This window comes from Cygnus olor, chromosome 1 (assembly GCF_009769625.2).
Source record: "Cygnus olor isolate bCygOlo1 chromosome 1, bCygOlo1.pri.v2, whole genome shotgun sequence".
In the NCBI taxonomy this organism is placed as follows: domain Eukaryota; kingdom Metazoa; phylum Chordata; class Aves; order Anseriformes; family Anatidae; genus Cygnus; species Cygnus olor.
In genome coordinates, this window is record NC_049169.1 from 188,052,809 (window position 1) to 188,080,576 (window position 27,768).

General features: G+C 38.8%; 1 protein-coding gene across 7 annotated transcripts in view; it reads right to left on the reverse strand.

Moving 5' to 3' along the window:
- Nucleotides 1-27,768, reverse strand: part of WASF3 (WASP family member 3) — a 64,792-nt gene that overhangs the window by 13,867 nt on the left and 23,157 nt on the right. For 3 of the 7 annotated variants that reach the window (XM_040543933.1, XM_040543931.1, XM_040543930.1), the window contains 4 exons: nucleotides 9,987-10,127; nucleotides 4,867-5,001; nucleotides 2,210-2,363; nucleotides 349-466 (listed from right to left, as the gene is read on the reverse strand). In XM_040543933.1, the coding sequence (XP_040399867.1) occupies nucleotides 349-466; nucleotides 2,210-2,363; nucleotides 4,867-5,001; nucleotides 9,987-10,119 (540 nt within the window). In that variant the 5' untranslated portion in view covers nucleotides 10,120-10,127. Of the gene's footprint in view, nucleotides 1-348; nucleotides 467-2,209; nucleotides 2,364-4,866; nucleotides 5,002-6,738; nucleotides 7,100-7,920; nucleotides 8,014-9,986; nucleotides 10,128-23,830; nucleotides 23,842-27,768 lie in introns of those variants that run through there. The other 4 variants (XM_040543932.1, XM_040543934.1, XM_040543935.1 and 1 more) reach the window with 4 other exon arrangements.

Consider the following 27,768-nt stretch of genomic DNA (forward strand, 5'->3'; position numbering starts at 1 on the left):
AAGAACTAAGAAAATAAAACTGTAATTCTAATTCCTTCCCCCCACCACCTAAATCACAGGGTCTTTTTTTGTGAAGCACAACAGGGCTACTTCACTGAGTATTAATAAGCAGATACTGGCAAAGGATTAAAGGAAGTATGTTGGAAGATAACTATAGTTCTCCTAGCATTCAATTTGCCAACTTAAAACAGACATGAGCTATAAAAACTGAACCAGCTCGGAGTCCACAGCCACGTATTACAGTGGAACAGTCCTTCCACACACACAAACTACACCCTATCAATTTTATACCTGGACAAGTGTACACAGAATTTTAATGTGTTTTTTCTATTATGTTTCTGCTTTTACCTTTTGTCTCCTCTTTTCTTTTCGCTTATCTTCGGTATCTTGTAACATTTTTTCTTTCCAGAGATCAAAAAAATAGGAAGGATCAGTATAGAACTTCAATCCGTCTTTCTTATCATCCCTGGAAATGCAGAACAAAAGCTAAGAAAATATCAAGCAGCATTTTTAAACTAGCAAAACTTACCTTCAAAGACCATCCAAACTGATTTTTTTTTTTTTTTGCATCATGAAATGACAGCATGCCAAGTGCACAAAGTGCCACTCTTTGTAATTACAGCTTGCAATTGGGTTGATTCATGCCAAGAATTTCAGGGAAAAGAGCTGGAATCCACAGCGTTTCAGGAGGCACGCTCCCAGGCAGGAGCTGACTGCTGGAGTGAACTACCCTGGCGCTACACGAACATCCGTGCCAAAACAGGATGCACAGGGGACAGAGTAGCATATGTTATGAATGGAAATCAACTGACTCAAAAGAAACAGAAATGGGATATTTGGCTCAAAATCCAGACAGGTTTTTGGAACCAAATTTAGGAACAAGGTAAGTCTGAGTACCTTCACCCTTATGACAGGAAGCACATATTTTTACTCTAAATTTGGAAAAGGACTAGGAAAGGAGTGGCAACTGAAGTTCTGCCACAGTTCTGCCAAACTGTTCCAGTAGGATTTGAGACAAAGCTCATTTGGGCTTGGGAGCTCTAAACGGCAGCAGGAGCCATGGTCACACAGACTAAGAGGTCACAGAAAGGGTATGCTATCAAATCCTAATTTGAGGTGGCCCAGAAATATGGAAACTTCTGACATCCTACCTGCTTGAAAAGGAATAGGTGTAGTGGGGAGTCAACATGACAGAGCAACTGGCATGGCCTAAACAGCATGTAACAGTGATGCCAGTCTAGCTTCCTAAACTGGTGCACTGCAGAGCCTGTAAATTTTGGCCAAGGCAAATAAAAATAATTTAAATTCAGTAGGTGTAAGACTTACTAAGAAATAAAAGTCAAGTAAGTTTCACTAACACATCCCTAATATAAAAGGAATAACACAATAAAGCTCGCTGACAATATCATCCAGATACATATTGGACCGTAACTGTACAGAACACTTGATTGATAAACAACTCACTGGGTGACTATAAACAATAGAACACAATTGTCCATAGCAGTGGAAAAAACAGTGTACTTCAGATGTAAGTCTAACAATCTTACTTTCAAAGTAAAAGCTGTAAAAAAAATACATTGCAGGTGTTCTACAACATTCCTAAAAAAAATCAAGTAAGTTAACTGCAGATTGAGTACCTGCTTTATTACAGATAACTCACCAATCTGGTGATCCAGTACTTTTCAAATGTTAAAGGACACAGTAAAACCACGGTGCCTACAACGCTTCAGACGGATGATACTGATTTCATGAACAACTATAAACTTAAAGGAAACAGGAAGTGAAATAAATCCTGCTTGCTGATTTCTTCACTAGTCTGTAAGCAGGAGAAAGAAAAGTAGAGAGGGTGTGCATGCACGTATGTCTATGTTGGGAGGGAAGAGAAGGCAAAAGCTAAAAATCCAAATTTCTAGATAAATAAACCAAAGAAATCCTTGTTTATTGTATTATTAATTATCTTTTAACTTTTGAAGTGATGAATGGCACTTGCTCTCTGATCCCATGATGCCATGTAACATTGCTATGCTGAAATGCAGTAATTTTTGTCAGATACAACCTATGACTTTCAGTGTGGTAACAGCAATTTTTGTTTTCACGAACGCAGAAGTCCTCAACAACGTATCTCAATAACCAACATATATTTTCTCTTTGGCTGTAATTGTTCTCTATATAAAAAGCAGAAGAATGGAAGCACTGAATGTTTGCATACCTATAAGGCGAAAGAATATTCAGAGGAGGCGGTTTGTCACTCTGATTATAAATATCAGCCACTGGGTTAGGAATGCTGTTCTTTGACACTACCTGCTGATCTTGAATCGTTGAACTTTTGAAAGCTTTTTTCATGTTGATATCCTGTAACGATACTGTTACAAACAAAAATACATTTATCACATCTGAAATTAACTTAAGTGAAAATTCATTTTAAAATTTCTATAAAAATAATAGCATCTATAATAATAATAATAATAGCTATTTAAAATATCTGTAGCTAACTATAGAAGGAAAACAAAGTTTTGGTTTTACTTTCAGGGACAATCATGATATTTAAGTACAAAGGCATATAAGAATTGCCATAATAAATTTGCATCCCTCTTGTTCCAGAATTTCACTTAAAATAACAGGAACATGATTTGTTTGTCTTGGAAGTTGTGACAGGAATCCTGTCACACGCAGCTGTGCAATAATTTCCCCTTTTAACAAGTTTAACCTGTATTTCTAGTAGTAGAAAGACTGGCTTCAACCATGGAACAAAGTTTGATATTCTTCTTTCACAGCATGTTTTATAATTACATCTGGTATCCACCCATATTCAATCTCATCCTATGGTTACTAAATTATGGCCTCTGCAATTCCTGTGAAAGAGTTCCATATCTTTTACGATCTTTCAATTCCCTATCTTTCCATATAATTGATCATCCTTCAGTCTAAAGTCTTCTTCACCTCTCTACAGAGAGGAATAGATATCTTCTTCATACAGATCAATAATACACTTTTATTCCATCTTTTCTGGTACACAGTTATGGGGAAAATAATACAAGCCTTTTCCTTGTTTTGTTCAGATGAAAGATGTAAGTTGCAGTCACTTTTGGATAGACTTTCTTTCATTCTTACTATATATTTCTTCTTTCTTTCTCTTTTCTTACTATATATTTCTTCTTTCATTCTTACTATATATTTCCCTGAGATGGAGTGTCCAACACTAAAAAGTTCCAGATAATGCCAATCACAATTTAAAAGTGATCGTACACTCTCCATGTTATCTTCTATTCTTAGGCAACCCAAAATACTGATGGATTGGTGTTTTTTTTTTGTTTTTGTTTTGACTACAGTCAAACAGAGAACTGAAGTCTTCACTGACTTGTCTACAATGACACTATTTCTTGAATTGATTGTATATAATACATACATAAATATATTTGTACATATAGCTTGTTAACATGAAAGATGCTTCGCATTAAGTATAAACTGATGACAGTTTAATGTAAAATCTGATGACAATCTCAGTCCATTCACTATTTTCCCCTTCCAACAGACTCTTAATAACTTCAAACTCTGGAAACAAATGAGATGTTAGAAAAAGTAGACAAAAGCACACAAATGAGGAAAAAAAGACAACTCAAATGAGGATAGCATTTCCAAAAATCATGTACTTGAAAGTCACGAAAACTGACATCATCCATCTCAGCATGGAATAAGTTCACTCTACAAATATCATCTACTTTGCTCATATTACCACAACATGCCTCAAAATCTAAGCTGAAAAGTGACTCTGTAAGCCTAGCTTATGTTCCACATAGCTCATGACCTCTCTAGACAAAGAGAGGTGCTAGTGTCAACTGTGATACTCTGCCAGTTAACTATTTTTTAAAACAGCAAAAAAAACATCCATCTCGTAATGGTTTCTAGTCACCAGCTAGCTAGAAATGGAAGGCTAAATATACTATTAAATTTTAATAGTACCATTTAATATTGGCACGAATAGCAATACTAAATATAATACATAAACTGTATAAATAGTAGTATTAAATATACTATAAGTAGTATTAACTACCAAGTAAGAATTAAACTATTTTCCTGATGTAACATATGTCAGGAATTTTAATTTTCTGGAAGAAAGAAGCAATGATTTGTCCAGGACATACATGCAACGGCTGGCTCAGACAGGTAAACTAAGCATGTCAGGAAACATGCACATTACAGCTTTTAGGCCTAGACAGAGAAATATGTTCTACTTACCTCAATGAAGTGCTTTCAAACAATGAAATGATATTATTTAAATTCTTCATTTTTGCTCTATTTATGATGTAAGTGATGAAACACGTAAGCAAGTGAGGACACAACAGCAGAAAATACTGTTTCTAGTAACTAGAACCCCCTAGAGAATTTCAGCTGGTCAGTACAAACATGCAATGACCCATTTTGGAAAGGAGTGTTATTAAGATCTTAGGTAACTGTAGTCAGCGATCCTGAACAGACACTAATAATTAGTTTGTCACTACTCTATCTTGAAATAAATAGGTCTTACTGTCTCAAACGTTTTCCAATTTACCGATTTACTTCCAGTATGATTATCCACTTATGATTTATTATATTCACAGACTCCCTGTGAAAAAGGCAGGTTAATGGCTCCATTACTACAGGGGCTCTTCAAGTAATGCTAAGTCAAAAATGAAGACAGCTATACAACTGAAGAATTCCCTCCCCCTTCCACGCCCCCGCTAACATGATTTTTCCCAGCTTGTCTTACTAAGAAAAGATGAAATATCAGTTCAGGATTACTTTGAAAAGAGAGAGATTGTTGTGTAATTAAATACCGTGGACTTGTCAACATCACTTCTGGCTCAATGCTTTCATGCAATTACCTACCCTCTTCTACTGTTGAATCCAGCTGGGTAACTTTGACAGCAAGGCGATCAATTCTGTCTTGAAGGGAATTTGCTCTGATGTAGAAGCTGTTAGCCTCATTAAACAATTCACCAAATATGTCTTCAGCATGTTTGCCTGTGTAAGAAAATAGACAGGAAAATCCCTTTGCTAGAGACTTACAAAACACAAGACAAATGGCTTTAATATCCTGCAATTATAATAAAATGGTATGTGTAGGATTATGACAGCGCAGTTCTTCAGTTCAGCAAAGTTTGGGACAATAGATTTGAACAAAATCTCAAAATATACCCTAATTGCTACCTGAAGCCTGTTCTCCTGGACACCCTGGTTGGCCATCTTAAAGAATGAAGCAAACGTACAAGCCCCACACACAGGGAGACTGCCAACATTCATACAACTGATAATTAAAACCTGCCTCCAGAATGAAAAGGAAGAGCCTAAGTTATTGCTGTCTACAAAGGCTGCTGAAGTAAATTCGGAAAACTAAGATCTAGTAATCCACAGTTATTAAGATTTATTTAATTATAGGCATGAGCACAAGCCAACATCAAAACGAAGGCAAAGTGAAACAACTAGACGAGGTTCCTCATGCAAGAGGGCCCACTTACCTCGACATATGCTCACCCTACACATTGCTCTGTCACTGAATTCGTTTGTGAGACTGAGGTAAGACTGCCCACCGTACTACCACCTTTTTAAATTAGACTTGTAACAATACAAACAAGCAGAAAAACTACCCTAAGTTACAAGTATACATCTTGCAACTTCAGAGCTGGGTTTGGTACTGTAAGATTTCATTTAAAAACCATCAAGTGCATCTCAACATACAGGCAACCTAACTAACTAAAAAACCACCACCAAAGGACTGTCGTCTGTCCTTTTAAGGCTTCCTCCACCCATAGAAATAGTTGAGTGGAAACGTAGTCACGATGTTACCTCACCAAATCCCTGCTCTCAAAAGGTTTTAGCATCAACTAACAGAAGTGCCTCTTTCTAGCACTTCCACTGATAATCTTCATACAGCTGTATGTTTGATTGCTCACAAAAATTTCCAAGCATTGTGAGATATGTCTGGAGGTCACAATTTCCAAAAAATTGAAACCATAATACCTCTATTCAAGTTCTGCAGTGATTACATGGAATGTCATCTTGCCACATCAGCTTATAAAATCTCTAGTAGAGACATGACACCATCTAAATTGATTACAATTGATTTTCCACATACTGCACAAAAAGGTGGGCACTAACGCCTTGAACGTGCTGCCCCAAAGCTATCTTTTGTCTGCAATCAAAACACTCAGTGCTGTAACAGAAAAGAAATCAAACAATGACGCTGCCTTGTCTTAAGTCCAGAAACCCAACTGTGTTTATTACTTTGGCTACCTCCATTTCACAGATTTGAGTCCTAAAAGTGCAGCATTCCTTTCCATTCCTTGCTCCACAGCACACGTACACTGAAGAACATATTCAAGTTAATTGAAAGATTTACAGGTTTAAAGAACTATAATTTTTCTCACCATGAACATACATTTCCACCGACAGAAGGTGAGCCATGTCATTCAGGTGTCAGTTCTAAAGGACACCGGAAGGGAGATGACACCAGGGCTGCCCCCAGGTGAGCTGGTGCTGCGCTAATGCTCTCCTTGGGGTCCAAGGGAAGGACTAGAGTCCCACAGAGCTAGCTGGCACTTTGTAAGCTGGAATTCACCCAGGATACGTCCATTTCATCACAACATGGAGCAGAAAACAGTGATTCCATCCACCCATTTGTAACCAGGTTAATTAACATGAGCAGAGCACTCTCCTCTTTTTTTTTTTTTTAATAAGGAAAAGAGGTAGGCTGTTACTGACCAGGCCTTGATAATCACCCAACTCCTCACAGGACCTAGATCATCATAACCAATGCCAAAATAACCAGCTTCATAACTTCATCCAATTTAGCAGCAAAGAAGTCACACAAAGCAGGACACGGTGTACTCAGGCCTGTGTGCAAAACAGCCAAATTCTGAGCCAACAGCCTGACGAAAATACTAGGAAACAACTGGATGGGCATTGCTCCTTCCATGGAAGGAAATGTTTTTCAACTCCCCACAGATGACACGTCTTCCCTTTATATGTTGTACAATCAGACTTGCACATGGCTCAAAGAAAGGAGCTCTGTACTGGCTATGGTTTTTGTCCATCTAGAAACAAGACTTCAGCCTCAGAGGTAGTATGTCAATCAATGGAGAAGCCAAAGATTAAAAAAACATGAAATATTTATGACTCACAGAAAGGAAAGAAGCCAAGAAGTGATAATGTAACTTGAAAGAAGTATGTTAGTGTACAGGCTGAAATCTAATTTAAAAGTGCTCAATACAGGGTAATATTTACTCTTCAAAGGTAATCTGATGTAATTATTTCTTCCCCATGTATACACATAAGCTCAAGTCGGTAACAAAACCATGGTGCAACAGATCCTGTTGTAGAGTCCAGCTTTTTTCATTGACTAGTGCCCTGCTGCCTTCAGATCCATCTCCACTGCCAAAAGTTATGGACTATTTGCATAGGCTGTTTCTTCAAAGCCTTCACTCTGTGCATTTACCAGGTAAAGCAAACATAATGCTTAAAAGTACAGGCTGCAAATGCTCCCAGTCCTCCCACACAGTAGATTCTTTCCCCCAAGAGGAGGTGACTCCCCTAGGCAAGCTTTTGCCTTACATAAAAATGCAGAGTTTCATGCAGAACTCTGCTCACTCTGCCCGTGCTCCAAGCCAGCTGGCTGCAAACAAACCCAAATCTGAAGACATAAAAAAAAGCTCCACTGAGAGCACATTCCCTTTGGATGGGAACTTATTCATGTCTCCTGAAAAGAGCAGAAGCAAGCCAAATTTGTACACAACAGCACAGATCTGCCAGCTTTTTAAATCCACGGCAGACTCAGTACAACACTAAAACACAGCATGGCTGCAAGATGGACCTGTACTCACTCTCTCGATTCTTCGAGCTGTGGGAACACCAACAAGCTCTGATACCATCAACAGCACATACTACCTTAGCTCAAGTACCATGTTTTTCTGCAATCATTTCCTTGCTCCCAGTTGGCTTGAAACACAGGCAAAACAAGTGCTGTCCGCTAAAAGACCTCTGCAAATATGACAAATTTTACTGTTAGACCATGGATAAGCCTGGTTGTAGACTTCACTCATTAAAAAAACATATTCATCTATTAAAACAAATGATGCATCATTATCTGCATAGATCTTTAACTTGACATGAATAAAGTGCATTAGGGTTGTCTGAAGAGACTTCTGATAACCTGAGAAATCTGCTAAATGAAAACAGCATGACATGAGTTGTTTCTTGGCAAGTTTCTCAGCAGTAGTCATAAGAGGACCTGAAAACACAAATTAACATTAACTAATTAATATTAGCCCCAAGACGAAATCTGGAGAAGTGAAAGTTAGACATTTCTAGCAAGACTTAACAAGCCAGAGAAGTGAAAGGTACTACCCACACTCTGGCCATCATTGTGTTAACACCAAAACAAGGTCAGATATCCTTGAATGTTATCAGGAGGCATCAGCCTTTCTTCTCAATTTTCTGAAGCTTAAGGATGTTGATACTGAGAAACTGCCTAATAAAATGGTAAGTGAAACTCAGTGACAGTAAATGCAAATGCACTTTAACTATAAATAACTTTAGGCTCTAAATCAGCAGCTACTGCTCAAAAGAGATCTGACAATTACTTAGAGACTTTTCTGAAAGTGTCATCTCAAAGTTTAGCAGGGAAAAAAAGGTTTTATAAACTTTTAGGGAACTTATGATAAAAAGTCACTGTGACACTCTTTGGACTATGATGGGACTCCACATTTTAAAAAAAATCTAACTTCAATATCCAAGGCACAAATAACCACCATCAAAATTACAAAAAGGTTTCTAATCCAAAAGTGTTAACAGATCAGGACATTCCAACTTCTAGATATCACTAGTAGGACGCAATAATGATTTATAAAATCACAGCTAATACAGAAGTATGTGGGAGGTAATCACTTTCCATTATTTTTTGTAGGTATCAGAAAGAAATGGAACAATTTCTATTGTGGGACATTTTGCCATAGGTCACTGTGTGTGAAAGAAGTACAGTCCTATCTGAGCACATCTAAACAATCCCACAGATGACAGGTTTACAAATGCTTGTTACATAGGATGATTCAGATAGACCTCCAGCTTAGAAAAATCCCTAATCACTGACTACTAGGAAGTGGAACATGATGTGTTTCTTGTACTCTTTCCCTAATCATAGGCTATTTGCTATCATCACAAACTGAACACCGGGCTAGTGGGACCCACAGTCTAACCGTGGGGACTTTCTAATGCTCTTAAACCGTTTACATTTACAAAGTAAAAAGCTGATGAAGTGATCATTTCTTTTCTAGGACCAGAATTATCGACACAAACAACAGCTGCTGACTGTTAAACACTCTCTGAAGACATCTGTCTTCTCATTAAGAAGTATTATTCTTCTTGCACGCACTCCAGACATGCTTCTAGAATTGCTAGCTGTAGGGTCAACTGATAGGTGTACTGTGCAGGCTCTTCTCTGTAAAGATAATGCTAAGAGTAGTCTGCAGGTTTGTTATGGCGAATTCTATTCTTTTGATGTATGTTTTTTATTCTGTTCATATTAATCGTTCACACACAAAGAAAAGCCTTAAGAAATAACACTTTAAATAAACTGAAAGTTCAGTCAAATGTCATTTAATGACAAGAAGCAGAAGACTTGGCTGCCTTCATCTCATACAACTGAAGGCCAAGAACAACTCAAGTGCTAGCTTTGTTTCCTGCATCAATTTCTTACACTTTAAAAACAAATCACTAGTTTACTATCCATAGTTGGTTTTTTTCCCTTAAAAAAAATCTTAATCTTAGAGAGGGTCTGCTTGTACAAAACTAAAAATACATGACAGCATAAAAGTAATGAAGTAGCATTATATTATTGTCAGTAACAGTGTTCTGTATCATAGTTTTGCTATTTAAAACAAGCTATCTCGGAGCCTTTCATTTATTCAGTTTTCCCATCAGCAATCAAATGCTTGCAGGAAGATACAGATACTTACTTAAGCTGCTTAGCTGGCGGATGATAGCAGCGAGGGTACTATTCGTTACACATTCCAGTTCACTAGTTATTCCCTCTGGCAGAGCTCCTCGGCAGAGATGCCTTGGTTCGATATTCCTTTTCACCAAAGGCATGGCTCAACCTGGAATTTACACAAAAAAAAGACAGTGTATTTACAACAGTGGAAATACAAGCTAGGAATTTAAACAGCACACATCCAGCGTTTTTCTGCAAAACATACTTCATCTTTCTTCTTTTAAAGCACTTGCTTCAGTCTTCCTGTCGTAAGGCATTGTACCATTTCTACCGAGACACTGGAGTCATGTACTCAAGCCAGAACATGACGAGAGATAAGCAAGTACACTCAGAGGATGCAGTCCACATAAATAACATGCACCAAACCCAAGGCAAGCATACTATTTATTGCATACAGAGACCTGTGTCACAGCGTACAAATGCTTAGTAGAATCACCGGACTTCAGAGCACACTTGCATTTATTCAAAACTGGCAATTCCCCCAGGACTCACAGAAGAGGATGCTGTCTGGAGCGAGCCGGGTCACTGCCTTGGCACAGAGCATTTGCCCAGCAGGCCACAGACTGACCATCCACGCTTTACAGCCCTGTAACTGTGTCAGATGCTGACCAAACCTTGCTCCGACAGCTTTTCAATCAAAATGATAAACTCATCTGACAGATAAGGGCATTGCACCTATGCAGAAATACACCGGGTGAGATTAAGAAAGAAGTTGTAATGTGATGAGAAAGACAGTTTTCCATCGGTGTTTTTGAACAGCAGTCTCAGGTAAGCGCATGTATTTACCAGATTTTGGACACAAGCCAGATGAGGGAAGACATTTATCTGAGAAAACAAAGGCTGTTAGAACTGGCCTTCTTGGAAAACCAGAAAAAAACTAGGATAGAGAAAATAGTATAGAAAAGCTCAGTTGGAAGTGATCTGCAAAGATCACCAAGGCCAACTGCCTGACCTCTTCAGGGCTAACCAACGTTAAAGCGTATTGTTGAGGGCCCTGCCCAAATGTCTCTTGAACACTGACAGGCACAGGGCCTCCCAGCCTGTGCCCGTGCCCGGCACTGCTCCGTCCCACGTGCAGCACCCCACATTTTTTTGCATTCAACAAATTCAACAAAGGGAAGAGTATCACAAAAGGGCTTAAGCAACACTATCCTGTAGAAAACAACTTTGACAGCAAGGATGCCCAAATGGAACAGAATTCTTCCAAAGGTAAAAGGACAGCATATTAAGAAAAACAAAACTTAGTGCCATTTTAAACAGAACTGCTTAACACAATTATGAGTCAACTTGATTAGCCTTCTCCAGTACTGGCAATTCGATACCCATGAACTAAATGGAATGTAATTCATAAATAAAGACCATGTGGCACTAAAATATTCTGGAGTGACAAATTCATAATACTATCAAGGGCACAAGTTCATGTGGAAGAGACTTAACTAATATTTCTTTTTTATTACACTAAAGCAATTAAAATGGGCTTCCAATTTCTATAATTACAATCATATTAGTAAATTAAAAAAGACCTTTTTGCTTTTCATATGTGGTATAGCAATTTTAGTAATGACTTTTTCCCCCCAAAGGTTTAAAATATTTTCTTCTCAAGGACACTTATAAAAAGCTGACAAATCTTAATTAGTAAAAAGCAAATTATTTGAACTATAAGATGACTTCATAACAGCCCAGAGAGAAATAGGCTCATGACTTCCAAGCAGCAGTCTTGAATTGTATTTTATATTTAATATAAAATGGTTTATTTGAATATGGCATAATTTAAAGCCAATTGAGCCTGCTAATTTTTAAACAATATAACAAAGGCAACAGAGGAACCATTTTTATTCTATTAGACCATCGAAATGCTTGTTCTCTGTTTTTGTATCCCTCTACAGAGATATTTAGAAGTATTACTTAATATCCAATGCAATCAGTTTGCTGAACTTGAGCAAAATAGATACAAACTGGAAATTCATAATTATTAAGGAGTATCTTCGGAATGCAGCATTGCAACTATGGGGGAAATACAAGCCCGTTCTGAAATATTGATGGGTGACTTACCATCAGAAAGTGTTTTTTCCTTGGAACCAGTTTTCTTGTGCAACTCATCACTAAAACACACTAGTGAAGAAGGCAACCGTGATACTGTAGGATCGTGGGTTGTTGCTTTTTTTTTTTTTAAGGGGGAAGGAGGTCGCAATTGTGGGTTTGTTTTGTTTTTCAAGTTATTGGAAATTTGTTTTTCTCTATTTACTATACATGTTCATACTCTTTTTTTTTTTTATATAAGTAAGATCAGTTTAAAATAAAAAGACCAAAAACCAGCAGAATAAAACCTGCTTTCCTGTGGTTTTCTTTCTGACCCTGAGCCAGCCCCCTCTCACCTTCTGCAGTTACCAAGCTTCTTCCCACCAGCCGTGCAAGGTGCTGGGGCCAGCCAGAAGCTGGGTGCACGCTGCCCCTCTGAGGAGCACACTTCTAGCTTCAGTTCTGCAGAACCATCCCCAGACAACAACAACCTGCACAGAGGTCGGATGGACTTTCAGAGATAAGACGTTTGCTTTAGCTGTATGATCTACTGTGGATTCTGGCTTGCCCGTAACTCCTGTTTACAGGTAACTAAATTAAATCTCTGTATCCAAAACAAACATCAGACAGATTATTCTCTCCCAATTGAAGTATTAGGAGTCATTAGAGAGGCTAAGATGCTGTATTTTCCAAGGAAATCTCAGGGAATTAAAAGCGGCCACCCTGGGTTTGTGGTGTGCAGTGAATACGGTTATGGTAACGGTGGCTCACTGAGTTCCACGTTCCTCTCTGTGTTTTTTCAGGCCACTCTTCAGCCTCAGCTTATCACCAGCAGTGATACAGGGGAGGAAGAAAAAGAGGGGTGGACATCATGTAACATCCCCCTACATCCACACATGCTTTCTGTGTACTGGCACGTTGGATGTAGACCAGAGACGACATCTCGCTGGACACAACTCCGACTGGAGCACAAACAGACGCTGCTCTCCAAACCCTACAGACATCAACAAGAGCACGGTTAACTCGATTTCCATGCACATTTGGAAAGGGCAGCACATCAGAAACTAGAATTAGCTTAGATCATCCCATTAAAATTCACTTTAGGTATGTTCCCTCAATATTCTCACTTCCTTTTTCCTTCCCCCTCTTCCCCCATAATACTGTGCTTAACTGCCTCATGCTTTCAAATTAGAAGGCACTTATCTGGCAGTTACTGCTTTACAAGATAGCGGGGTACATACAGATAGAAACAACGGAGGAATCGGTGCTTTTCTTCCTGCTCTTCCAAAGCATCGCCCCAGGTCACCTCAGACCGACTTCCTGCGGCCAGCAGCTGTTAAACTGCATGCAAGGAGCTTGACGTTGCCTTGGCGAGGCAGATTTAAAAATCGAGTAGGAAGCAGATGTACAGTAACAAAGATGAAAGACGACAAACACAATGTACAATCTTTCTAAACAACAGCAGAGCAGGACTATTATAAGAGGCAAGTGGGGTTTTCAAGTATTTGAACTGGCAAAAACTCAAACCAACAGCTGCTCCTAGAACCTGCCTTTGCCCTTCCACGTCCCCCACAGGCACTGTCATTTACACTAAAAACATCCCACCAACATGAGAAGTATGTGACTGGATTTCATGATTCTTACGATATTAAAGTTCTTTATATAATCACTAACTCTGTGAAATGAACACCAATTTATTATACAGTCCCTCTCCATGTGAATGTTCCCTTATTTCATTTTCCTCAAAGACATTGTTCAACTCCTTTTTTTCAAAGCTCTTGAGAGGAGATTACTTCTTATACTCACTAGTAGAATATAACAAAGCTGAACCTACTTGCCACAAAAAAAAAGCTTTCCATATATTCATCCCAATTTTTCTCTGAATACATTCTATTATTGTCAGGAAGCATTAGAGCTTTTCACTGATGAATCTCACAGCCCTCTATAAAAAAAGAGAAACTACCACAATTCACTTTCTATGGCAAAGAAAGAGATGGCTTGAATATGTAGCTCACTGGAACTGGTGGAGTGGATGGGATTCCATTCAAAATTAAACACCTACGTTTGTATTACACACACAGGAGCTCAGCGTCTATGTCTCTCATGAGAGTTCAGAAGCCTAGAGAACTAAATTACTGCATCTATTGATGGATAAGTACAAGCACAATAAAGAGAGCTCGCATTCCTCAAGCATAGCCTCTGCTATGCAGCCACCTAAATTTAGGTGTCTGAATGTAAAACTGAATGAATTCCACCTCTCAAAACAGAAATGCCGTAGGTTTCCCTGCCTCTAGTCCCACAATCCAATTACACTGCCTCCTACTTAAATCACATTGCCTCTATGCATAGGGTACTTTTAACTTTTCAAACGTCTGCAGGCAGCTACATGTTGCAATACTTGATGTCCTACCACCCAACTGAAAACCCTAGATTTCCATCTTTGCATTGCACCCGATTTGGTAATACTGTCCATTTTGCTAGTCATGTTTATAGTTCTAGATGCTTTGCATATGTTAAATGAGAGAAGAAGGGAAAGCAGGAAGATGAATGAACCCAGAGCGCTGTTTTTGCTGTCCTTCTCCACATTAACAGAGCTCTTACTGTAATAGCTGTTGCAGTAAACTATTTCTGAAGTTTTATAAACTTAGAGGGTGTTGTTTTGTTGCCTTTTTTTTTTTTTTAATTTGGCTGGGGTTTTGTCTGCACTGAGCTCTTCAGAACATATCTTATGGTTCAATGATATTATGAAGGAAAAAGACATTCAGTAATGACAAGAGAAAGGACAGAGAAGGAGATAGAGTTTGGTTTTGTTTACTTACAACCTATTTTATGGGCCTAGGTTTCCCTAGACAACCCTCTGCATATCCAAAAATCCTATGAAAAGTGTAACAAAATTGTTGAGTCAGTAGTTACCTGTGCTAACACCATGGGCCAGCAACACAAAGTTTACTCAATCATTAGAAGGTGAATACATCAATTCAGAAGTTTCCTCTACTTAAAGCATTGGGAGTGAAAAAAATGTAAATGGATCTCCACAACACTGAACATTTCAGCTTGCAATTACCTAGATTTTACACTAACATTAACTCTAAACAAATATACACAAGATGACATTCATTAATGCAGGGGAAAAAGGTTTTGAGAATGATTTAACCTGAAATAGTTATTTTTTCCATTAAATTAAGGATTATAACATAAAAGTTGTTTTAAACTATTAAAAACAACTTTGAAGACAAGTTAGAAATCTGCCTTATATTCTCTCAAGTTTGACGGATGATTTTTTCTTTTCTTAGTTTTCTAAAACCCCATCTTTGCATTACCTGTTGATCGTGGTTCAAGAAGATATTTGTTTCTCTCCCAAGATGTAGTAGCATCAAAGGTCCCAACAACTTCCACTTAAGTACTTGGTTTGCTCAGCCCAGAGCAGAGCAGGCTGAGGGGAGGCCTCATGGCGGCCTGCAGCTCCCTCACGAGGGGAGCGGAGGGGCAGGCGCTGAGCTCTGCTCTCTGGGGACAGCGACAGGACCCGAGGGAACGGCATGGAGCTGGGACAGGGGAGGGTCAGGCTGGGGGTTAGGGAAAGGTTCTGCACCCAGAGGGTGGTCGGGCACTGGGACAGGCTCCCCAGGGCAGTGGTCACGGCCCCGAGCCTGCTGGAGTTCAGGGAACATTTGGACAACGCTCTCAGACACATGGTTTGGTTTTTGGGTGGTCCTATGTGGAGCCAGGAGTTGGACTCAATGATCCTTGTGGGTCCCTTCCAGCTCAGGATATTCCGTGATTTTGTGATTGTCTACAGTCCGCCACCTATTAAGCATGCCACAATGAACAAGACCGAGGGACATTACTGCTTTACATTCTTTCTTCCCAACAGAAATAAATCATTTCAGAGATACAATCCTAACACCAACTTTTCTCCAAATCATTTTTCCCCAGCAGTTTCCAAGGAGATAAAAATTGTGACAATATGAAGTACAGACAAATTATGATGATGTTTCATCTTTTGCTCCAAAATAAAGGATCACATTCATCTCATACAATTAAGTGGCTTTGCCATTGTTAGAGGAAGAAATAAAAGATACTTCATGCTCTGCTAATGAAGCAAGCATACAGACAATCGGCAGTGTAACTGAGGTTACCGCTTTTATCTTCATTTCTGGAGAACAGCACTATTTTTCTTTTTAGGTCTAACTAGAGCATTATCTGTGGAATATCATTTTTTCCTGTACTAAGTTTTCTCATTGTAAAATCCACTGATTTGGATGATATTCCTCAGATAGTTTTATCCTTCCCTCACCCCCTATGTTTTTCCTCTGAAAGCCACCTGAGATACTTGTTTGGTAGTCAACTTCTTCTGATTCACCTTCTACTAGCGTAGTACAATAAACTACTTTAAGTGAGTAGTTTCAGGCTTTAAACATTTCGTTTTCAAGTAACCTTCTTGAAACTAATGTCAGATTCACATTCTTTAAGCTATTTTCCATAAAAAGAAACATGAAACAATGGACGAAAAACAATGTTGTCCCAGTGAAATTTTTATATTTTTAAATAAGATTTCTCATTCATTAACATAACTCAATCTTCCTTGTTACCTGCTACTGAGATACCTATTTTGGGAAAGATTTGCACCCCTGAAATTTAATGAAGGTTCACAGACAGCACAATACAATAGCTTGCTATACTGAATTCAATCACTCTGCCCACATAGGTTCCACCTACTCCTTTCTACTCATCCTGTATCAGGAAACAGAAGATCCAGGACACCTTCACACATGACCAGTCTCTCATTGCTAAGATCATAAGCTGTCCTTTCTCTAACCAAAATCTGTTTCATTAAGCCAAAATGCTGCTCACGCTCTCTCTCTAAGGAAGGCTAGAGGATACTAAAGAAATCAAAGTAAACTGGGAGGCATCCACCAGTGGTATACTTGTCGCTGGGAAAAAAAAAATAAAGGTTAAAAAATAGAATAAGACATTAAAAGCATGGAACAAAACACAGGAAAAACATATACAAAAGTTTTGCTGAACGCAAACAAATAGATAAATTTAAATTTGGTTTAACAGGACACTGTTTAAGGGTAAAAGGTGCCCCACTGCAACACTAGCACAGTGAACAGTGAAAAAAAAAGTTGAATTGTGCCTGCATGAGTGCAAATCCAGACTAACCACCACAAGGTGTATTTTATTGTTCAGTCTAAACAACAATTTCTCATCTTCTTTCCATATCCGTGGGGATAATTAACCACACACGCAATGATGACAACTGACATTGTTGCTTTCCCCTGAATGCACGGTGACCAGTGTAAAGTACCAACAAAAGAGGTGACACATTAGTGGTGTTCATAGCGTGATGGCTGCTCATCCTGCACACAGTCCTCTCCAGATGGCTCGGGGTGAGAGGGATGGTGGTCTGGGGAAGAAGGAATATTCCATACTGTTCTGAACATCTGTTCAGCTTCCTTTATACATTAAGAAAACCTTACTGCCGCCGTCCATTTTACTCTTCCAACTTAATGCTACTATGCTAACACCAACTACTGTGTAAATTTTACAAGTGTGCACAAGAAAGATGGCTTTTCAAGTCACATAAGAGCATTTGCTTGGGTTTTGCTATCTTAAAAATGGACTTGTTTCAATAAAGCAAGTACTTAGGCTGCACTGAAAACATTTTTCTTTCATATGACCTTTCTTGAAATCTGTATCATACTCCAAGAATTTATCATCCCTTCTCCTATTCAAACAAACAGAACTGAACTGAGTCACCATTTGTTTTTCTTTATTTCTGTTTGACTTTACTGAAAATATACACTATGCATTTGCTGAAGCTTGTTTAGATTTTATTCAATAGTTTTGTACAGCAACTGAAAAATATTTTCCTTGTGCATTCTCAGAAATAGTGGCAGCTCTTCATTTTTTAAGCAGAGGTGAAAGAACTAAATACAAAGATACTTTACTGCATGCACTACAGTGTACCTCTCAAAGAAGCCTTTAAACATACCATCTCTTGTAAAGAAGCACTCAGCCAGAACAAGGACAAGGAACTCAGCACTGAGTTAAGAAAGCAGAAACGCTTTGTCCTAGGGCACAACAAAGACTTGGATTGAAAATCTCCTCCCTTCCCCCCCCCAGCTTCTGTATCATCCCAGCATATGCAAACCATACGTCGGCTAGATTTTTTCAGCTCTTGCTACTTTGAAAACCCAATGATTACACATATGAAAATGTGCAAGTACTGAAAGAACACTGATGGGAAAAATGGCATCTTGTAAAATCTTATTTTCTTTTCACCTTTATGACATTCAGCGAGGAGTAAAAACTGTATGAGGTCAAAAGCAGCACAACCACAAAGCAGTGGAGAGCTAGTTATACAGCCAAGCTAATTAGGTCAGGAACAGACATCCAATACCAGGTCAAAATTCTTTCCAGATGTCATCTCTACGGATCTCATCAAGTTTGAGTACAGAGTTAATAGCGTAGATAAAGTCACACAGTTCACCCTCACTACGGGGAAACTCAGCAGCCCAGGTACCCAGAAAAGTGTCTACGTGTCATACCGCCCAGCAGAAGCATTCCCATGAAATAGCTAAGATAAATCTAGCCTTAAAGGAAATCATGGTTCAAACACTTTGCAATACACTTAAAACACTACTGATTCCTACCTACCTGGTACCTGTTAATTTTTCTAGCTGCTCTTATCTCTTCTCTTCACTGCTTCTCTTACTCTTCTCTTTACAGGGCAGTAAAATCTAACGCCAACAAGAAGAACACCATTATTTCACAAATATTATTCAGCTAACAGTCAAGCATACCAGGACATTTCCTTCCCACCTAGAGGAGGTGTGTCTGCATGTTTCATGATCTGACAGGACTTCAGACCAAAAGCATCATTAAAAACACAGATTCCCTCTTCATCAATCTGACGACTAAAAAAAAAAGGCAGAGTGGCTTATCACTTTCCAATTTACTATAAACTACCAAGAGACTACTGTAACTTCAATTCTTTCAATAAGGTCTCTCGAATGATGACCTTTTAAATCTTAGGCAACCAAAACACAGCTAAAGCAAGCATTCCTGTACATATTCTTCTAGCAGTTTATTTTGAATTATGGAAAGTCACTTTTTTTCTGTATTACAGAAATTTAATAGTTTGGTAATACGAGAACATCAGCAACATCATTACTGTAAGGTATTGCAGGCTACTTTAGACAATTTGATGCTGGACCAACTTCTGTAAGAGAATATTAAATAAACTGCAATACTAAAAATGCTTTTTCTTCACATTTAAACTACAATAACGCAGATATCACTCTCGGAGCCTGTTTAGAACACACTTGTACCAACCCTCCTCCTTCACAAACACTAACTGTTATCAGAAGCTAATTCCTTGATTAAAGAAAATGTAAATTGCAGATAGGCCTTGCTGACTTACCCTGATCCCATTTAACAGAGCCTTACTGGATTTAAAGTGCTTGAAATACCTGTCTGGGTCACAGCCCATGTGACAAAGGCATAACATTAAGACCTTCAGGATCCAGTCCGCAGTGAGCACATGGAGTTCAAATCCTCAAATCACCTTAAGCTAAACCAGAAGCAAATTCAGTAACTTGGTTCTCAGGACTCCAATTAACCCTAAATTGCAGGGGAAAGTACAAAAGCGATGAAAGATCCACTCCATGTCCAATAACACCCATTTTACAGCAATACAGTGTTCCCTATTTCCTTTAGAATCTAATATTTATTTACCATTAGAATCCTTTCAGAAAAGCATTTTTCAAAAAAAAAAAAAGTCTGTTGTTCTAAAACTTTCCCCTCTGCAGTTAATCTAAAATATCATTGGGAAGTGCTAAGTTCTCACAGTTATTTTTCATGTAAGACCAAAAATCTAACGTGTATAATATACACAGACATGTATTTATTTATTGTATATATACACATACACAGTGTGCACATATATATTTGATATATATACACATGTATGCATGCATTACATGTAGATATATATTTATTATACACATGACACTCTGGGATGATGGAAGAATGCAATGACATAGGTCAAACTGGAAAGAAAACCCATTTTGTACCCTGACAATTCAGCATTAATCTTTGCCTCGGCTCCTAGTGGGCCTCCCAGAGTCCCAGTTCTCATCAGGCAGGACAGACTTTCCCACTGGGAAACAACTCTAACAATGTTCAGGCCACCACCGTACATCACAATGCCTAAAAAACCTCGCAGTCAAGCAACTGCAGCACCCACCTGAAAACCAAGGCCTTCGAGACAGCAGCATGAACTTCCTGGCACATGTCTCCAGCACAACACAACCCATGAAGATTTATGTTAACATAACATAAACCAGCAATCTTAAAATTCCTCAAGGCAGAGCCTCCCACCTACTCCCATCAAGGGATTTCAGCACTGAACTCTGGATTTCCTTAATTTTCCCAATTATGACACTACTACAAATATTTCCCTTTCCCTACGTAAGCAACCCTTCCAAGTTTCTGGTAAGTCTATGTGGGGAAAAAAAAAGTTTATTTTGGGTTCATTTTAAGGGAAAAAGTGGGAAAATATTTTGTGATTACATCCTGTTATTAACAGCTGAGTCTAAGTAAAGCAACATAAAAACTCCCAACTATTTTCATCCCGAGCCAAGTACGCCATCTGTTCCCACAAAGCACGCCAGTCACCAGAAGATGGACTACAGCCTATCACAAAGCCTTAGGTGACCAAGATCTGGTGCATAAGTTAAGAAAGATGCCCCGAGTGTCAGAAGTACATCAAAAGACAGTAGGGAAAACAAGCACACAACCCATGAAACACGAAGCAGTCTTAACTAAGCACCAGCATTACTGCAGCCAGGTATTCTGCAGCTCTGTATGGTTATTTTTGCTTCCGTGCCTAAGGAGGGCTGACCACTGAGTAGAGGTTTGCCTGGATACTTTTCAGATCTCTCCTACACGTTATCTGCCCGAGTTTGGTAACTTGAGCACTCATGATGCAATTTCTCTCTGAGGTAGCCTTCTTCTGTGTTTTCCACATGGTTACCATCTTCAAGCTAACCACAAAAACCATTCATCTTTCAAACAAGAAAATAGCAACTCATAATTTTCCAGTTCATAAATTAAAATAGTAATACTTACAGATGGCACCGCACACAGTTATTAGAACCGCAAAAAATCCATATACATCTATAACTGAATTATAATCAAGTAACAGGCATGTCCAGCAGAGATCAGAACGGATCATACCTCTTTCCTGCCTCATCACTACTGATGACATGTTTCAAAAATTAAGTTACCTGGACAGATACCAATTCACATCTTTCACCATGAACAGTATACTAAGAGAAAAACCTGTAGCCTAATACAAAAAAAAGTGAATGTGATACATCTACTATTTAATTAGTATATGAAGCACATTAATATACAAAGATCAAAAGCAGCTACATCTCCCCAGATATAAAACATTACTTCCCCTTGGTGTCTCTACTTCTTTTGTCACATTTTCCCTTTTACTAGCATCCCATATACATATGTCAATGTTCTGCTCTGCATTAGCTTCCTAATAATTCAATCTATAATCCTTGTCTCAGTTTTGGGGGGGGTTGTTTTCTTTTTAAATGAACATCAGGCATTAGAAAAAATAACGTGCTTTGATACAGCAATACTGGCTTACAAAATCTTATTTGTAGCACTTAAGAGATTTCCTCGCTACACATACAGTAACTCCCATTATGAGACAAATAAGCTACTATAAAACCATCGTGAGTCTCAGACCAAATACAGCAGTTAGCCTTCCGTAAGAATCCCTTTTCAAGGCTCGGAAGGCTGAAAAGCTGTGTTCCATGAAATCTGGCAGCGTATCAACACATCTCCATGGTGCTGGCAGGGTAGAAGTGCTCCAGAAACCAGCTTCAAGGAAAAAAAAATCTTAGCATATATAATCTATCCCTTAGAAGAAGCTTAAGTGACTTCTTCCAGTTAGTTACTGGGGATAGAGATTACCAGTAACACTAAATCATTTTTAAAGTTATCTTTGTTTGAGTATTTCAAATGGGTGCATTTAAATATATTTTGTGGAACTTATTTTAAATACATGGGGAGAATCTTCTTTGTTTATATAATTATCACACCCCTCACACACCCTCTCTTTATCTACCCTCTCTTTCCCTACAACTTACTCGGCCACCAAACGCTGGGGGAAGGACCTCATCTTACCCACTAGCTGGCACTCATCTTGCCAGCAGCAAGCCACAAACCAAAGCCTTGGCAATAAGGCCAACGAAAAAACAGTGAAGAAGAAATGGACTGCCCCTGTCTGACAAGGCTGCCACTGCAGACTAGCTTCAGGAAGCCTGTTACACTAAGGTTACGTGGTACCTGTGTTACTACACTATCTGTACACCCAGACATTAAATTTCCTCTCCAAACTTGACAAAGGCAAGCAGCATCTCAGCTATGCAGCTGGGAGACAAAGCTATTTGATGATGCTTACAAGCACACAAAGCCCGTGTAAGGATCGGAAATTGGACCTAGATCACACTGATTCTTAGCAATGAAGCTTTAACCACAAGATGAGTTGTGTTTCCTTCTCAGAAGCAAAACCCAGCTATTGCCTTAGGACCCACTCCACTTACAGCTGTGCTTTTTAAGACAGCTGCAAGCCAACTACTCCTTGCTTTAATTAAATGGATTCCTCTTCCCATTCCATTTCAACATTTCTCCCATTGAAGCTGCTGCTCCTGGCTGAGCTGCTTTCAGGGCTGGAATCAGTCACATGTGAGCAGAAACATAATCCGGAGGAAAGAAGTCAAAGCAGTTTATGGAGTTACTGTCCTTATGGCTGAGGCCACGTAAGTGACAGTGAGAGCACTCAATCTGCTTCAGAACGAAGGGAAAAACAACGGTGAATCAGACTAAACTCATTTCATACTGAAACAGAATAGAGGCCTTCAAAAGGTCAGTTACAGCATTGAACTGCACGGGTGAATAGCAAGCTAAACGAACATGATTACTTAAAATATTGTAACTAGACCTGAAAGATGTATTGGTCCGGGAGATTAATAACTGTTTTCCACAAGAAAGAAACACTGTCAATATTGTCATAGAAAGAGGATTGAAGTCTTGTTCATCTTATTGGTAGAAAAACAGAATTATGACAAAGAGTTCAGAGTTGTTGTAATTTTCTGTCACCCTCTGCTGTCACATTTACCAAAATCACCTAGGAGTCCCAGTAAACTCTGAGGCCAATAAAATCTTATCAGACAGATGGAAAACAGGCATTTTGTATATATTTATTCTTCAGAGTCACAGAGGCATCTGTCATGTTGTAAGGACTGTATTACGTGACATTTCTCCTGCATGCATTACAAATGCTATGTCTCTTGTTAGCCAAATGAGAAATTCATACCTGCATCATTTCTATCTTTTTCATAGAAAGATGCTTTTGGTAAACGTTAATGTGGTATATATTGGTTTCAATTGTTTATTTACAAGAAAAACAGCATGTATCTGTAAAAATTTAAGACAAAATTAATTTAAAAGGCATTAAGTTTTCTTTTAGTGTGTGTCCCTCCCCGCCCAATAAACAGACAGTACTCTGAAAGAGAAGGGTGGGTAGAAACTCAGCAGAAACTGCTGCCTTCTTTTCAGGAACAGCATGTCTCCAGTCAGATGAAAGACAGCATTACATCTTGAGAAAAGCAGTTGCTCTTCACTCCTGCTCAAGTCTGATGGCCTTTTTTTTTTAAAAAAAAAAGCTTTCAAATGTGTGGGGTTGAATCAACAATAAACCATTAAAAAAAATCAGAGGAACCTACTCGCTCTATGTTTTGAAATACCAGTCTAGAAAGCCTCAATTCCTCCAAGTCACAGCAAACACAACACTTCTTAACATAACTTGTTTCCCATCACTTTGTCATCAAATACCTTAGAGTAAGTAGTATGTATATGTTAAACTGATTACATCATTCATATTTCATACTTTGAGAGAACTTCCATCTATCAAAATCCAACAAACACCTGAAGAAAATCCGATCACTTTTAAACTAATGGCTAATAAGATGCCTTGCCCACATTTTAGAGCACTAGTCTAACTTTTTCTTCCTTGATAGGAACCCTACTGACAGGGCTCTCTTCTCCTTCCAGGTCCTTCTAGGACCACTGCCTTCCTACTCTCCACTCCAGCTTCCAACACAGCAAAGAAGGCTATTGTGTCCTTCATGCACCCCACAGCCCCTGGGCAGCAGAGTTTACTAGCTTGGTCTCTGCTCTGCAGTCCTTGCTTTTGGCAATGCCACGTCTCACTGCTCCTTCGGCAGCTGCCATCTGGTCCAACAGGAGTTGGAGCCACTCGTATCTAACAGGAGAGGTATGAATTAATGCTTCCTACTAGCATCAATGTTAAATCATTTGTTTAAACTATAAACATTAATATGGATTTTTTTAAACCATTCTAACGCATAGCTGAGGCAGCTACATGAAAATGCTGTGTAGCTGCAATCAGATGTTTAAGGGTAGTTCTATAAATACCTAACAAGCTGCACAGTAAAAAAAAAAAAGTTTTCCAAGCTTGTTTTATTCACAAGAAAAGGCAGATGACTGCAATAAGCATTGATAAAACATGCTTTAATTTTATTTCTGAAGTTAAAGGGGAAAGAGCAACCATCTAGACTCCTGACAATCACTGTAGGCTCTTGTGAAAAGCAGATTGAAATTACTCTTACATGGCTGTTTCCAAGAAAGTTTTGATTACTTTTCCCCACTCCCACACCACAACGTTTAGTTCTAAAGTTGCCATGAGTTTGCCTCAACATATTTTGCATATTGGACAAAAATATTATTAATATTGATCTATCATGAAACTGTTTTGAAGAAAAGAGGTCTCCTAGAATCAGATGTCCATTCTTAACACAAGTAGATTTTGAACCCAAACACACTAAAGTGAAACAACAAAACAAAAATTCTGCAGTTTTAATGTCTATGACATTTCTCTTTAACAACCACACCCTGAAGTAACAGTAGAACTCTACAGCATGCTTACTAGAAGCTTGTCCTTCACGACTTTTTCCCTTCCAATAGCTAACTACTCCATTTTACTCAAGATATTTAATCATTTCCATTAAAATTGCAACACCAAAGTAAGTTTCTGATTGTTTTATGCTTATCAGCTGATACAGATTTCAGGCTTGGGCACTACGCTACAGATTGCCTCTATCCACCCTTACGAAAAAGGTTTAAAAAAATGTATTCATTGTAGCGCCTAACAAGTTCTACCCTTAATATCTCAAAGCATCTGAAAATTAGGTATGGCTTCATTACTCAATACTGCAAGCAGTGAAACAAAATAATTAAATCCTTTTAAACATACATTACGATTTCATACTACATTAATTTTTCATTGAACAAATCATTAGCACTTGAATGGCAATCCAAGCTTTATGAAAAAAGATACAGTTGAACATATAAATGTTACTGCCTGAGCTTCATACAGTTTTCATCTCAGTTCAGGAATGTTTAATCTCCACACATACAATACATCCCAGCTTTCCTTTTCTCAGCTGACCTAGACAGAAAGTCTCCAGTGGATGCAAAGATACCCAAAGGCTCTCCTTCTTATACCTTTGGTCACTACGTAAATCTTGTCACAAGACTTGTGCTGAAAGTTTTCCCTTAAGTGAAATGCATGCCTTTTAAAAACAAAAAAATCCCTAAGACGATGCAACACAACAAGCTTTTTTTTTGTATACCAGGTCAGAGATAATCATCATCAGTTCCCAACATCATCATGCATCATTGCTCACTTCCCCCAAAGTGAGCTCTCATCTAAAAACATCTTGTCCGTGTTTCCAACCTCTGTGCAGACTCCCCCTTTTTCCCCCCAAGGCTACATTGTTATCCAAACATATTATTTAAAAGAAGGATACGTGAACAGTTCTAGGATCAGAAGTCAGATGCGAGGACCCCCCTCATCAGACAGCGGAGTCAGGTCCTCTTCCTTCCCTTCAAACAATGTATTCCCAAGTTCACAGCCTCAAAAAGCTAAGAAGCACGTCTCCATCCCAGCGCTGCTGTTGCTGTTAGCCTGGTGAGTATGACATTCTCTTGGAAAATGTAATTGTTAGTTTAAATCCCACTGAGCCAGTGAGACCCCACAATCCAAGCAGAGCGGACTTCGTGATGATAGCCCTAAGCAGCTGGCTACTGAGCAAGATGAGTACTCCTCTTGCCACCTCTCTGATAAGGCACCATGAGGCAGTGTCATGATTGTCAGCACCCAGCCTAAGACCGCTTGAGAACCACACCAAACCGAGCAGAACTTGTGCAACTGCATTGCAGACCGGAGTTTTTGTGGACTGGTAAGTTAATGCTAGCTAGGCACAAAGGCTTTGACACCCTTTTGATTCAGAAAGTGTCATTTAAGTAATTTAAGATCACATGGACCTTCCACACCCCCACCACCAAGTTATGTAATGAACCAATCAATACTTACGTTGCTATTCAACTGCTCTTTAAATAGTCAATGCAATCTACGGAGACTACAAGCTGCATGTATGGAAAAAAAATCGAGCCACTAGAGACTAATCTACACGCAGTTCAAGAAGCAATTTAACTGCATCAGTTAAATTTAGAAACTGATTTAGTTAATCACTGCACAGACAACCAAGATTTAAACCTCATCTTCAAGCAGATCCCTAAACACTAGCTGTATAATTCAGAAGGGAAATCACTATGATGCCAATCACATACAAAGTTCAAAGAAGAGGTCTATGACTGCATTTATTTGCCCTACAGAAGTGGCACTGAACTGCCCACATACGGTCATAATAGAGAACGTGTCCAAACCACTATCTTGAGAAGTATGGGCATACTCACTGCACAGATGCCAGCTTTAGCAAATTATTCCTCATGTACTACCATCAAATCCTTTTTGACAGGCCACAGTTTAAAAATATAAAGCCCCTCAACTCCAAGCATCAGTCAGGTCTAAAGCAAATAAGTGAGCACTGAATAGAACTCTAACCCAATTTTGACAAGAGTTAAGCCCAACTACTGAGTCTCTTAAAATCAGACAGAAATCTTAAAATCAGACAGAAAACAGCAAAGCTCATGGACAACGCATGCACCTCTTAATTAACATCAGAATCTGTGATCAGACTGCTCATGTTTTAGGTCATTTCTACCTAAAAACAGTTCCACCTCATTTTGGCTTTACCACTTGGAATACAAGGATTCTGGGATACTTGGTCCTCTCTCAAACAGCTTTGTTTCCCCTCCCTGCTCCACAGGACACCATCTGGGAAACATGGTCCTACCTCTCCCTCCATACACTGCTACATTATTAGAGGCCTTCAGCTTTTTGCTGACTGAGTAGCCTAAAATCTTCCTCCTACTCTCCAGGAGCCTATTTCTCTCCTCTGCACAACCTACCTCACACTCATTCTCTCCTGTTCTGAGAAGCTTATTCCTTTTGGGAAAACGCTAACTGTAGTCTTCTGAAGAAGATCTGAAGGTAGCTTTGCTTAGGACTTCATTGTAAATCAAGAACACAAGTTACTAAATCATTCCATAATTAACCAGCCATGAAGAACACAGGTTATGTGATTGAAAAGTCCAAGAGTAGAGACAGAAGTCTTCGCAAATAAATTTGGTTTAACCTTGACAAAAAAGTCTAATGTGCTCTCACAATAGAAGCATTTCTAAAGACTGGAACAGTCTTACCCACACGGCAA